General features: G+C 50.2%; 1 protein-coding gene across 1 annotated transcript in view; it reads right to left on the bottom strand.

Annotated features, from left to right (window-relative positions):
* LOC144179324 (alpha-mannosidase 2x-like) overlaps positions 1–13,702 on the bottom strand; it is a 203,510-nt gene extending 189,808 nt beyond the window's left edge. The window contains exon 1 of the mRNA XM_077707619.1: positions 13,523–13,702. Within this exon, the coding sequence (XP_077563745.1) occupies positions 13,523–13,591 (69 nt within the window). The 5' untranslated portion in view covers positions 13,592–13,702. The remainder of the gene's footprint in view (positions 1–13,522) is intronic.
* Positions 13,703–13,990: the final 288 nt, after the last annotated feature.

Here is a 13,990-nt window from a genome sequence, read left to right as displayed (position 1 = left end):
AGAGCAGCACACGGGTAGGGTCCCTCTAACACGGGGGTAACGGAGACGTGTGCTTTCGTTCCGCGAATGAAACATTCGCGCTGCTCCGGGAGCAGTGAAAAGAGGGGGAGGGCGAGATATCAAGAGTCATGTGACCAAACGTTTCCCGTGCTCGCTTCCCGGAGCATTTCGCGCACTCGTGATGTCCGCACGCAGTTATTCCTCGCCAGTTCTGCCAGATACGTGCCGGTGGTTTTGTGTCTGCCTTCCGCATGGCGACGAATGAAGAAGCCGAGCGTATGTTCATGTTCATGATAAAGGGGTCACCATCGTGTCTCCCAAAAATTAGCTGCAAACGATAACAGCGTCCACAGTCTTTTCCAGATACGACTCTACCTTCGGTCGCTGTTCCGGCGGGGTGAACAGGTGCTAGAACATAAACTCATGCAATGTGAAATCGTCGTCGTCGTCGCTGCTGCTGCTGTCCGATGATGAGCTTGCGCTTGAATCTGTGGTGCTTTCATCATCTAAATGTAGCAGCAATTCCTTGTCCAGACGGCCGCACTTAGCTGCTGCCGAGCGACTACCACGGCTGCTGGATTTCGCCATTTTTCCTCCGCACCCGGGGATAAAACCAGAAGTGACGCAAAAGAGGTCATGTGACTTCCTTGGCGTTCCCTGTTACTCCGCCGCTGGCGACGGAGCACCGAGAACTGCTCTCGGCTGCTCTCGGCGCCAAAAAAGTGCTCCTCATCGACCAATGAAACACAACGCCCCTGCTCCTGCCCGACCACTGGAAGACGCCAGAACTCGCCAGAGCACTTTGGGTGCAGTTAGAAGTGCTCCTGTTCGCCCAATGGAAAGCGCTAACGACCCAGCGGCGACTACGTGAGAGGCTGCGGGTTTGGTCGACTGCCGATCAGCTGACCGGCCGCTCCCGGCGCGGCCGCCGCTGCTCAGCTCCTTTTCGTAGCAGGAGCCGCTCGCTCATTAATGGTTGCATCTTGCGGTATCCACTCGTGCACACAGCCATTTGTTAACTGCGCGGTTGCACTTAGCTTCAAAAATGTGTCGTCACAGCACTCCTGCTGTGGGGCCGCGGGGAATTAACTCCCTCCTGGCGTGTTGATTTACCAATACGATTTGGATGGACGTCTGACGCCATGATGCACTGATACTTTCCCATGTCAAGACTCATGGAGCGACTGTTATGCATACTAGCGGCGAGTCTTGTTTCGAGCTCGTAACGTTTCGTGTGGGAATTTGCGTGGGTAGTGTGCTCGCTGCAAAGCAGGTGCACTTCACCGCCGCTGCGCCCAATGACGGAAATATCAGGAAGAGCTGCTGTACGGTGTCGTAGTTCCAGGTATTGGTTTTCTTGTTACAGCTGCCAATATATAGGCTGTTTTAAAGCGTAAATTCTGAGCGCCCCTATTCGCTGGAAAAGGCATCCTAATTTTTCGCGTATTCCCTTATCAGAATGGCGAAACGGTTCAGATGGGTGACTGGCGTGTAGTGGTGGAAGAAGCCGCTCTCCGAGGCCTTGGGGTCCTAAACGTATCGGTATTTGTCATTACTCGTTATACGGCGGCGCTCTTTTTACGATCACCCGCTGAGGTGGCTCAGTGGCTAAGGCGTTGTGCTGCTGGTATGGACGCGGGTTCAATCTCGGCCGGGGTGGCTGCTATTCAGATGGAGGCGAAAGGCGAAAACGCTTGCATGTTTACATTTCGGCGCACGTTAAAGATCCCCAGATCGTCAATCCGGAGCCCCTCCACTACGGCGCCTCTCATAGCATAGGGGCAGCTCCGCTGAATTAAACCAGTTAAACTTCACAATCTGAATTCCAATAAGTTACTTCGCTTTCCCGCGGATCTTGCATCACAGTTCATTCTACGACAGTTACGGTGCTAGCCTTGATGCGTGCGATTAGCTGCCGCCACTCTTTGACACGCCAGAAAGCTTTCGCGCTGGCGTTCATTGCAAATTGCACCAAAGTTTGTGAGTTGCGTTCTGTTGCATGGAGGTTGCATTGATTCCTAAACGCGAATGGGCGTACCTTCCGCAACGTGCAGAGAACGATGTAGCTCGCCTTCACAAGGACCTGGCATAATATGTGTCATTATGACTCGCCGACTGCGTCCGCTCGTTTTGTTCTCTGGCTCCCCCTCAGTATGGAAAAAAATTTACGTTAGGTGTTAGTCATCATTCGCCTGCTCGGATCGGGGAGTACGATTCGCTACTGTTGCGTGCAGTTTCTGAAACAGACACTTCAGGTCTTCTGACCGGGAAGGGCAAAATACGCGCTGGTCATACACCATTACGGTTTTAAAATGGCAAGCGCTATTTTAAATTCAGACCCGGGCTCCTGCATTTTGCTTTTTCACTCTGTCCGTGGAAGGTCATCGACCAGTTATGAAGGCGAAATTGCTTGCGCTGTATTTTTTTACGTATTTCGCTTTGTTGTTAGCCAGCACACAATGTATAGTTCCCGTCATGATTGCTACGCCAGCTCGCTGAGTAGAACTTGCTAGTCTAGTATTCCTGGCAGTTTGTGTCCCACAGGTTGTCGTGCGTATGCTGGTGGCGTACTGACTAGCGAAGAGGTACTAACCGGTGCTGGTAAACAGTGCTGGTAAACTCAGCCCCACCATTTGTGTCATTGGTGTGGCGAACAGACTAAATATTTTTGCACTCTTATTGCCCAAAAAGGTGTAGTACACGTGGAATAAGGGTGTTGGGAAGTCATTCAGCCCTTTTCTTAGGTTCACATATCCTGATTTGTAGCTTTATTACATTTTGTTTGTTGAAAAGGGTGTTGGCCAACTGCAACCCCCTTGGTATTCTTTGGGGGGTGGAAAGGGTCTGCAATAGGTGTTCAGTTGCAAAAAAAGAAAATACAGCGCAGCCGGTGGCCGACCTAGCTGCTTCTGGTGTTGCTAAGTTTTATATGGTTTTGCTAGGCTTTGCTAAGTTTTGTTAGGTTTTCCGATCTTCTTGCTAGGCTAGTCTAAATGTCGGGTGAGTCCAAGTTTAGCGGGATTTTACAAGGCTGTTCCAGTGTGTCCGCTCCGCCCCCCCCCCCCCCCTTCCACCCCAGCTTGCACAATTAGTGCAAGCTGGGCCATTTTTTTTGCGTTTGAGAACCTCAAAAGACTAGCACCTTTGAAATGGTATAGTAAGATGTGCGCATACGCATACGCCCCTTGTGCTCACGCTCTAACATTCTCGACAGCCGGCTTCACTGTTATAATACCCACTTTCGTAGAGGCGTGTGATGCGAAGGAACCACAACGACTAGAAGCATCCACGACCACATCCAGCGCGAAGTAAAATATCTGCACCATCTCGCTTACGCTGCTGGCCATCGCGTAACCTTTCAGTGGCTCCCTGGACACTGTGGTGTCCTAGGAAATCAGAGAGCAGATGAGGCTGCACGCAGGGGCCTAGAAATGAAAAACAAAAGAAAGATTTTCTTTACAAAAAATGATGCCTCAGCTATGACCAAGGCCCTAGCTCTAGCAGAAAGAAATCGCTTATGGACCCTTCCGGAACATCATCATGATTTTCTGTACTCAATTGACCCACAGATAAGACTGAGGCTGCCAGAACGACTACCTCGCCGGCGGGAAACACTGTTTCATAGACTGCGACTTAATGTGGCGTTCACTAATGCCTACTTACATCGCATAGGCCAAAGTACAAGCCCACATTGCGACAACTGTGGCGCCCCCGAAACCGTCGAGCATGTCCTGCTAGAGTGCTCCGCCTACATTGACGCAAGGAGTCGGTTAGAGCAAAGGATGACATGTCTTCACCCTGGACCAATTACGCTGAGCCTGCTACTTGGACCATGGCATTCTCCGTCATCTCAACGGAAAGTCCTGGATGCTCTATTTGGGTATCTTGAAGATATTGGCGTCACCGAGACTTTATAGCCACCCTTAAGCGGTCAGTCTGTGCTACGCCGCATGTCCCTTTATATGACCCTCTCTTTTTTTTTTTTTTTTCCTCTTTCACCTACTACTCTTCTTTTTACTACTCATCTGTCTTCTCCCCGTTCCCCTTCCTGCAGAGTAGCATGTCGACGTACCCATGTTGGCAAACCTCTCTGCCTTTCCTCCTTTAATAAAGAGCTTCTCTCTCTCTCTCTAGAAGGAATGCCATAAACGAAGATAGCCCGGGAAAAAACGACAGAGCAGACGACACGTGCAAGATGCGCCAAGCTCACAGCTCATTCAGCCGAGGTTCGGAGCAAGACGCTCGAGGTAAGAGCACGAGCTCGCGCCGGGCGGCGGCGAATAAGAAGTTGTGGATGACGATGATGTGTGGATTTTATTGGCGCAAGGGCTACTAAGGGGAAAGAGTGCCAGAGGAAGCTATTTCATGAGGGTGAAATGAAAGTTAATTAAATGCATTTCAGTAAAAATAAATGTGAAGTAAGACACACGGCAATGTAGATGACTGTTGTAAAGGGCCAGGTTGTCAAGATGCATGATAATAAATGACGGGAAAATCAAGATGCATGACAGGAAATGAGATGTAAAAATTTGACATCAGTGAGGAATTCAAAAACGCGTTTCACAGAAAACATTGATTCGTCTTCTAAAAAGTACGACGGGTGTTGTAGGATGTGTTGTGTGTTTTGTTGTGGGAAGTGTTTGCGTCGTGTTGTGTCAAGTGCCTTGCAGTGAATGAGTATGTGGAGTATGGCTAGGCCCTCTCCACACGCGCTGCACATGTGTCTTGGTGATCCAGTGAGCAGGTGGGAGTGTGCTAAATGTGTGTGGCCTATCCGTAACCTTGCTATGGCAAGTTCTGTGTGTGTTGTGGGAATGGGTTGTGTATCGTCCGAAGTGTGATTTTACAAAGTTTAGTTTGTTGTCTGTCTGTTCACTGCAATACTTTTGCCATGTTTTACGTAGCTCTTGTTTTATGTGTGGCTTGAGGTCTGTGTAGGGTACTGTTGTTCTGTGCACTGTGCTTGTGAGTGCAGCAGCGGCGGCTATTCGAACGCCGGGAAGCCAAGAGTTACCTAGCGAGATTACAAGCATACAGGAATGGGCCAGATGAGTACGGGAGGACATGAGATCCACGACCCAGAAAATAAAGACCACCACGCAAGTGCCTAGCATCGATCCCAAGCTGCTTCGCTTATGGGAGGGTAGAAGAGGACTGATCCGCAGATGACCCGCCGCGGTGGCTCAGTGGTCATTCCACTTCCGGGCACCGCTGTGAACGGTCGTGTAATCATGAGCTCGCACCGAGCGGTGATAGCGGCCGAAGCCAGCCGCGGAAACAGGAGCGAGGGAAACGAAGAACAGGACTATCAGATTATCTTGCCGACGCTGCCTACCGGACGGATTGTGTCAAACACAGTTTTCCTTCACGCTGACGTAAAGGGAAGACCATACCGGGTCGAAGACTTCAGGGACGCTCTGGCCCAGCATGGTGCGCTGCCCGAGGTTATTTCCTTGGGCGCTTACCAAATCAACCACGTCTGGGCAGTGACCTTCAAGAACGCCGACGCAACTAGGAAGATGCTGGCCGCTACCGAGATGGTGGTGAAGGGGCGTCGCTGCCTCGTGATTGACCCGCAGAACCAGGAAGTGAAGCTCAAGCTCCACTGGCTGTTGTACGGGGTGGCGGACGAAGACATTCGCTCGGCATTTTCAACCTATGGCAGTGTCAGCGAGGTGACCAGAGAGCGGTGGCGTGTTGCGGGTGTCAACGAGAAAACGTCGACGACGAGGACTGTGCTACTCAAGCTCAAGTCCGGGCTGAAGCTAGGCGACCTGCCCCACCAAATTCGCGTCGCTGGGGAGCTAGCTCTCGTCGTGGCACCCGGGCGGCCTATGCAGTGCCTTCGTTGTCACGGCGAAGGCCACGTCAGATGTGAGTGCAAGGTGCCGAGGTGTTCCCGGTGTAGACGTTTCGGCCACACTGACACTCACTGTGAGCGCTCGTACGCGAGCGCTGTGGGACCCGCTGGCACTGACCTGGCCACCGAGTACATCATGGACGCGGCGGAGGCGGCGGAAGCTGCCAAGGGGTCCGGGGACCTGGGGCCGGAGGAGGCAGCCGATGAGGCAAAGGACGAGGCCATCGCGGCAGCAGGGGGCGGCGACAGTGGAGCCACGGGGAAGCCTGTTGATGCGGGAGACCTGTCGAAAGACGGCGTCACCCGAACGGACAACCACCTAACGGCAAGTCAGAACCCCGATGCCATGGAAGTGACCGAGACTACTGTAGCCAAGCGGGCCCACGTCGGCGTTGCCGAGGGTGACGCAAATGACATCACAGCCCAGGCCGACGAGCCGCCGATGAAGGCGACGCCAGGGCGTCGTTCGACGACGCGGCTCAAGACAAATGTATCGGAGCGCAGAACGACAGGGGTGGCGGTATCGGCATCAACGCACCTATACGACCCGGGGCCCAAAGGCGTCCCCTAACGGAGCACTGGACGTGAGAGGTAAGCACCATGTCCCCGGTTTCTAGTATGAGAGTGGAAATGGAGCCTTGCGAGTCACTGAACCTTGCAACCCTAAACGTCCGAGGCCTTTCGGGTAAGCGACGGCAGAGCCAAGTATATCGCCTGTTGACTGACTTGGACGTGGATATACTAGCGGTTCAGGAGACGAAAGTGGAAGGGGAGGATGAGACCGGGGACATGGTGCGACGTTTCACGTCGCGGTATTTTGTATGTGTAAGCCATGCAGTTGGCCTCTCCGCTGGCTGCCTGTTGTTTGTCAAAAAACTGCCGAGCCTTGTTGTTAAACATGTCTTCTCCGGTTTATCGGGCAGGCTTGTGATTGCTGATGTGGCGTTTGCTGAAGTGCAGTGGCGATTTATCTGTTTGTATGCGCCGAACGACGCTAAAGAAAGAACTGTATTTTTCAGTAACGTACGGCCTTATCTATGCGCAGAAAAGCGGCTAGTCGTGTTAGGCGACTTTAACTGCGTCTTGTCATCGCGCGACAAGGCTAGCACCACTCCTTTTAGAGACGAAAGTACTGTACTGTTGTGTGATATAATAGATTATTTTGGATTAGTGGACGTGGGCGAATGCTTGGAAAGCGAACGTGATGTGAAATTCACACATTTTCAGGGTGTTAGCCACGCCAGACTGGATAGGGTATATGTGACAACCGACTTGATTGGGAAATGCGAAGGGTACGCCGTAAAACCCGTATCCTTTTCGGACCACTGCTTGGTTGTGTGCAACCTAGGATTTAAAAAACGGACCAATCCCTTTAAGTGGGAGCTATGGAAGTTAAACGACAAGTTGCTCATGGACGGGGACTTTGTGGAAACAGTGAATAATAAAATACGGGAAATAGAGGGGGGTAAAATCTGCGAACAATGGGAGGAGTGTAAACAGGACGTGAAACTGAGGGCCATAGAAAGGTCCACGGTCATTAAATATGAACAAAAAATTATTGAAAAAACACTAAGATCCAACCTAGAGAAACTAACACGCGAAGAGTGCAAAGCGCCTGGGGTGTTCAAAGAAGATATTGCAAAAATTAAACAAAAACTTGAAGTGCTGGACGACGAACGCTATCGGGGAGCTCTCGTGCGCGCGAGAGTAGACCAGTTAGCGTCCGGAGAAACGCCTACTAAGCGTGCGATGGGTTTAGAGCGGGCGAACGCGCGACGTAACGAGATAAGACAGATAGAGTTTGAGGGAAGGGTGACGGACGATAAGCATGAAATCGCGCGGGCTTTTTTTCACTACTTCAAAGGATTGTTTGCTTTTCGCATGGTTGATTTGGAGGCATTTAAAACCGAGTTCCTCGGCGCAATGCCGAGAATCGACGAAGACAGTAAAGAAAGGTTAGAGCAGCCCATAACACCTGCTGAAGTCGAAAGTGCCATCAATAACCTAAACCCAGGAAAGTCGCCAGGACCTGACGGGCTAAGCGCGGCTTTTTACAAGGCGTTTAAAGCCGAGCTTGCGCCACTCTTGGCAGCACTTTTTAACGAGGCTCTGGAACGCAAGGCTTTGCCCTTGTCATACGCACAGGCACACACGATACTAATACCTAAAACAGACAACACAGATAAGCTTAAACAGGTAACAGCATATCGCCCAATCACTTTGACGAATGTAGATTATAAGATTTTTATGAAGGTGTTAGCCCAGAGAATGCAAACAATCGTCACTCAAGTGGTAGGAACACATCAGACGTGTGGCATTAAAGGACGGACGATTTTCACCAACACGCATAAGGCAAGGTGTGTTCTAGAATGCTGTGACGCTGCCGAAGCTCGTGTGGCTATTCTCCAGCTCGACCTGGAGAAAGCTTTTGATTGTGTCTCCCATGAACTGTTGTTACTTATTTTGGACTATGTGAATGTAGGGACAGTCATTAAAGAGGGTGTGGCTCTGGCGTACCGGAAGTGCACCACGAGATTAATAGTTAACAAGACTCTGGGGGCCCCCATTAGCGTGGAACGGTCGGTACGCCAGGGCTGCCCTCTAAGCCCACTTTTATTTTGTCTGTATATTGAAACTCTGTGTTTAAAGATAATCGAAAACGAACACATTCGCGGGTTTCAGCTGTGTGAGGCGGAAGTGAAACTTCTCGCATACGCTGATGACATTGCTGTTTTTTGTACCACGAAGGAGAGTGTTAGAACTGCAGTTGACAGTGTGAAACGATTTGGGGTAATTACGGGCAGCGGGGTAAACTGGGGGAAGTGCCTGGGTTTCTGGCACGGGGACTGGCCATCAACACCGGACTATTTCGCCAACGTCAGTTGGGAAACCAGCCCTGTTAAGTACCTTGGTACGCCGCTTGAATGCTACCAGGACAGCGAACCGTACTGGCGGGCCCAAACGCAGGAAATACGGGAAAAAGGGGAAAAGTGGAAAGGGGCCTTTCTATCAATGTTTGCGAAAGCGACCGTATGTAATTTATTTTTTGTTGCCAAGCTGTGGTATGTTATGCAAGTGTTACATTGCTCACGTGTGAATGTGCAAAGAATGCACCGAGCATTCGCGGTGTTTATATGGTCTTCCTCCTGGGAAAGGTGTAGCAGGGATAATCTGTTTCGGCGGGTCAAGGAGGGCGGTCTTGGACTGACCCATCTATTTGTCCGCCAGTTAGTGAGCAGATTTCTCTTTTTGAGAGATACGAGCGACCCCTTCTTGCGGACAGTCTGCCAAGTGCGGCTGTCTCACGCGTTACCGGAATTGGTTGTGTCAAGTGTGCATATTCAGGGGCGGATTCAGGGTTATTTTAAAGAGGTTGTAATGTCGGCAAGGTTCCTATCGACTCGTTTTTCTATGCAGTACTTGAGTACAGTGTCGCGGAAAAAATTGTACAAGGATGTGTGTGATAGTCTGTTCCCTGTTCCGCGCTATAGAGCGCTGTACAGTGCAGGGCCAGGGCAGGACGTACTCAAGAGAGTGAAAAGGATGCCTGTGCCGTCGGGGGTGAAGTCTTTTTTCTTCAAACTTCATTCAGGGACACTAACAGTGAAAACATGGTTAAAAGAAAAGGGATTAGAGACACCATGGGGTACAGACTGCACAATTTGCAAACAACCAGAGAACATAGAACACGTTTTCATACACTGTTGGATGGCGGTACACTTTTGGGATGTGATGCAACGAACACTACACAAAGAATTCACACTTAATTCACATGGTATCCGGTATCTATGCACAGACAATGAAGAAGGGGTCCCCTACGACTTAGTGATGCTTTTGGGCCTCCATAGCATCTGGCGTGCGCGCATGGCCTGGCTCCATGGCGACGCGAATGCTCGACCGGCGCGGCAGTTACTGCGGGAAAGCGTTGCACAATTTGTTGAGGGGCAAAGAACGCTACAGCCTGCTCCTGAGTGGTTGGATTTAGTTGAAACACTAACTGCTATTAAGTAATGAACCAATGACAAAGCCAAGTCGGAGTCACGACTGGCAGCTTTTTATGTGTGCCTGTTGTATGTGGTGTGTTGAATGACTTGCGTTATGTCGAAGACCGGCAATAAAGAAAAAAAAAAAAAAAAAAGGTGGCTCAGTGGCTAAGGCGTTGCGCTGCTGAGCACGAGGTCGCGGGTTCGATTCCCGGCCGCGGCGGCCGCTTTTCTGATGGAGGCGAAAAGCAAAAACGCCCGTGTGTTCGAGATTTCGGCGCACGATAAAGATCCCCAGGTGGTCAAAATTAATCCGGAGCCCTCCACTACGGCGCGCGTTAAACCAATCAATCAATCATCCGCAGGTGGAAAAGACAACGCCACAACAGAAAGTTACGGAAAGTTACAGAGATACAGAAATTGCGTGGGGTAAACGCGGTGCATGATTATTCCGTGTGCGTAGGTGTTTGTTTGGAGGCGGCGAAAGATTACGCTTTCTTCTTTGGTGAGATCGAGGTGATGGCATGTAGAAAAAAGAAAACCGCGGTGAAAACAAAAAACCACAGCACGCTTTTTTTCAAAGCACTGCTACACTGTCTTTGATCTTCTTTCTTCGTTTTCCATTTTTCGGCGTCATTGCTTACAATACCGCAGAGCAATCGGAAGTCTATATTGAGAAGCCACGAATCTGTATTATGATATATGTGTATTTGATCAAAGAAGTTAAGAGTCGTTTGCTGGTGATGTGTGATGTTTCGATGCGGGTGTAGGAATGCTCTTCTGCTACGCTCATAGCGCTGGGTTATCTTGATACTATTCCTTCCTGCCTCCTACCCCATCCCCCAGGAGCAGTGAAAGACACTGCTGGCTATCCCCACCTTCCCTGACTAGCTCATCCTCGTCGAGAGGGCAGCCGCGGTCAAGACGGCACATGAATTCCTGAGATTTGGGAACAACTTTTACGCGATCTTCTCATCTTTCCTCCTAAAGTTGTTCTCTCTCTCACACGACTGTTTCACTGAAGTATACTTCGAAGAACGTAAGCTGACTTAGTTTAGATGATGGGGTTTAACTCGCCATAGCCACATCAGCTGATCAATGAGTTGTGTTGCCGTTGGGGAGAGCTCCGGATTAATTTTGACCAGCTGGGGACCTTTAACGTACGCCCTAATCTTGGCGCACGGGAGTGTTTGCCTTTCGCCTTCATCAGAAAAGAAGAGGCCACCGCGGCCGGGATCAAACCCGCGTCCTTGCGCTCAGCAGCACAACGCTTCGGTCACTGAAAGGATCTCCGGAAGCAAAAATGGAACAAGCCTTTACTTAACGGAGAAAATCAGAACGCAAAACGCCGGACAACCGTCATTCCACACGTGCATCAGGTATCGCACAAAGTTGAGAAGATTGCCGAAAGAGGGTGCGCAAAAGTTGCTATGTCCGCGCCCAACAAACTGAGCAAGCTCTGTGCGATGCTGAATAAAATTGGTAGAAAGCACAACCCATGTTAGATTAACCACAAAACGAAGTACGTAGGCTGCCGTCAGAATGTCGTTTACGAAATCCCCCAGAATTGCAAACGAAGCTATGTGGGTCAGACGGGAAGTTGTATCAATCTATGGCTCCAGGAGCATGCAAATTCACTAAAATCGAATGTCGGCGGTCGCCTAGGTGCGCATTGTCGCCAGTGTAAGTGCGAACCAAAATTTGATCATTCGAAGATATGCAAACAAACGCACACGTGAAATTTTTGAAGCCTTTTGCATTAGTCAGAGGGGCGATAAATGTGTACGCAAACCTTCCGTGCTTCTGTATGAAAATGAAATCGCGTACCTTTCAAATGTACAACTGGGCCTTACGTATCGATGACCATGTGACAAGAACTTATGTACATTTCATGCCATCTGTAATTTCCTTTTCTCTTTCCATTGCTTTGTAGATGTGTATATAAGCCGCTTGCAAGCAATAAAACTTGGTTGTTAGTCAGCGCCGCATGTTTGTCTTCTACTCTACGTGCTGTCCTTTGCGCTGTTTCTTACATTTTTAAACATGCACCAACCAGCCTAATTGCCCCCCTTCTAAGAGCCACAGAGGCGGGTACGTAAGGATTCTATAGCGCTCCGATAATTTTTTATCATCAGCCTTCTCCCATTGCATCATTTTCTTCTCATCTCGGTACTCAAGTCAGAGCATACCCGCGTTCCGATCGCCAAGCAAAATGCACATTTACCTGCAACGAACTTTCATACTGGGCAATGTGCTACTTCCGTTATTAGCATGCTCCAGTGACTCATTTTCGCTTCAACATATGTTTAAAACAGTGAGTATTAAGTAGAAGGCAACACCGCATTGATTAGGTCCACCCTCGGTCAGCTAGAGTCACCGAACAGTACTGGTGTGGGGAGATGAGCGCTGGTTTCGCATTCCCGAGGCCCTGTTTCAAATCCTATCCGAACCCACTCTTCAGTACTCATTAAAGCCTTCTCTCTCTCCCTCTTTAAACAAATCCACATTTGCCAAATTTTCAACTAAATTGTAAGTAAGAGTTCAACTGTCAATTTGAAAGTTGCATTGTACCTCCTGGGCCCTTGCATCAAATTCTCGAGGCAAGGTGTTTTACTGCGAAGCAGTGTACCTATAACCAGCCAACGAAATTTTGGTGTCCGCGTGAGCAGAAAACTCCCAGACTACTACTGGGAACACATAGAAAGCTCCCAGGCTACTAATGGCTACTGGCTACACCCAGGCTACGCAAACAGACTATTGGCACCGCTGGGGATCAAACCTGGGCACGAAGAGAAGGTGAGCATGGAGCCCATCGTCTTGCCGACGGGTGGCGGGGGGAGGTTGCGGCGTCCGCCGCTCTTGCCCGGCCGTGGCCGACGCTGCTGCGTTCGGGAAGCCGCACCCCCCGACCCCAGGCAACGGCGGGCAGAGACTCTGGTTTCACTCTTCACAGAGCCACGTGTGTGAATTCAAGGGACGCCGCAAAGGTAATCGCTGTGGGTGTCGTTTACAGCTTCGCAGTCCAAGCACCTTCGCAGCGTGGATCGGAGCCAATATTTTTAGATGCGAAGCATCTCATGCTCGGGGCTGTGTCCCTCCCTCGTCGTTGTCGTTGTCCGCCGTCCGCACTCTACTGCGTATGCGCGTCTCTTCACTATAAAGAGAAGTCCACTATAAAAAGAAATAGTTAGGCGGCGCCCGGTTTCGATATTACGACTCTCTGGCCGCAACGTGAGGCACGTGGTGCTCTTCCCACTGCACTACAAACCGGCATCGGACCATGTGCTACGCACGCGCCTTACGCCCTTCACTCATTCAAACTACGCCAAGAAGCTACTGATACAACCAAGGCACGCGAAGCTGAACGTCAACGGAAACGATGAACTTAAAACTAATGGGAACTTCAGCCGACCCCATGTCTGCTTCGCATACTACTCAGGGTTCCCCTACGGGAAGATGGTGTAATTTTTCTTTTTGTTTTCCATCTCATTAACGAAAAGCACCGGGGACGCCGGGAGATCTGACTTTTCTAAGCAGAGTAGACGTGCGTTTATCACATGCCGGCATAGTACGGATAATACGGGGGCTCTGCATCGCGACCGCCCTACTCTAGCACGCAGGGCTCGATACAGAAACGAAACGAAACGAGAATATCATAACCTGCTGCTTTTCCACTCACCTGCCGGAATAACTGGTCTAGGCGTTTCCACAGTTGGTCTCGTGTTTTCTTGTTCCACACTTGTCCCATACGCGTGTGAGCTGTACCATGCGTGTTCTGTAAAACGGGGCTACCGTAGCAACGTCGATTCAAACTTGCATTTCACGCGCTGAAGCTGTACATGGCCTATGAGCCACGACCTAGTGGGAAACTAGATATTAATCTCGCCACTTGGGGTTCTTCAGAAAATAACGTCAAGGCTTATTTCATGTCACGCAATAAAAAACGTCCTTTCAGGCACTGCACCGCCGCCTCTGAAACACAACGACGACCGCTTATCTAGTTGGCGCACTCCAAGTGGATTGCAATGCTTTTATCGTGGCTACCGCGCACAAAACTTCCCAATCGATCTAATCGATTCGTGTGTGTAGAGATACCGTGACAAAGCTGGGCTTCTATCAAGAAGGGACCAAATGTAGACTTCGCGCG

The sequence above is a fragment of the Haemaphysalis longicornis genome, unplaced genomic scaffold (assembly GCF_048455015.1).
Source record: "Haemaphysalis longicornis isolate Haplotype H1 unplaced genomic scaffold, Haemaphysalis longicornis Haplotype H1 scaffold_4, whole genome shotgun sequence".
Taxonomy (NCBI): domain Eukaryota; kingdom Metazoa; phylum Arthropoda; class Arachnida; order Ixodida; family Ixodidae; genus Haemaphysalis; species Haemaphysalis longicornis.
This window is presented reverse-complemented; position numbering and strand designations above follow the sequence as displayed.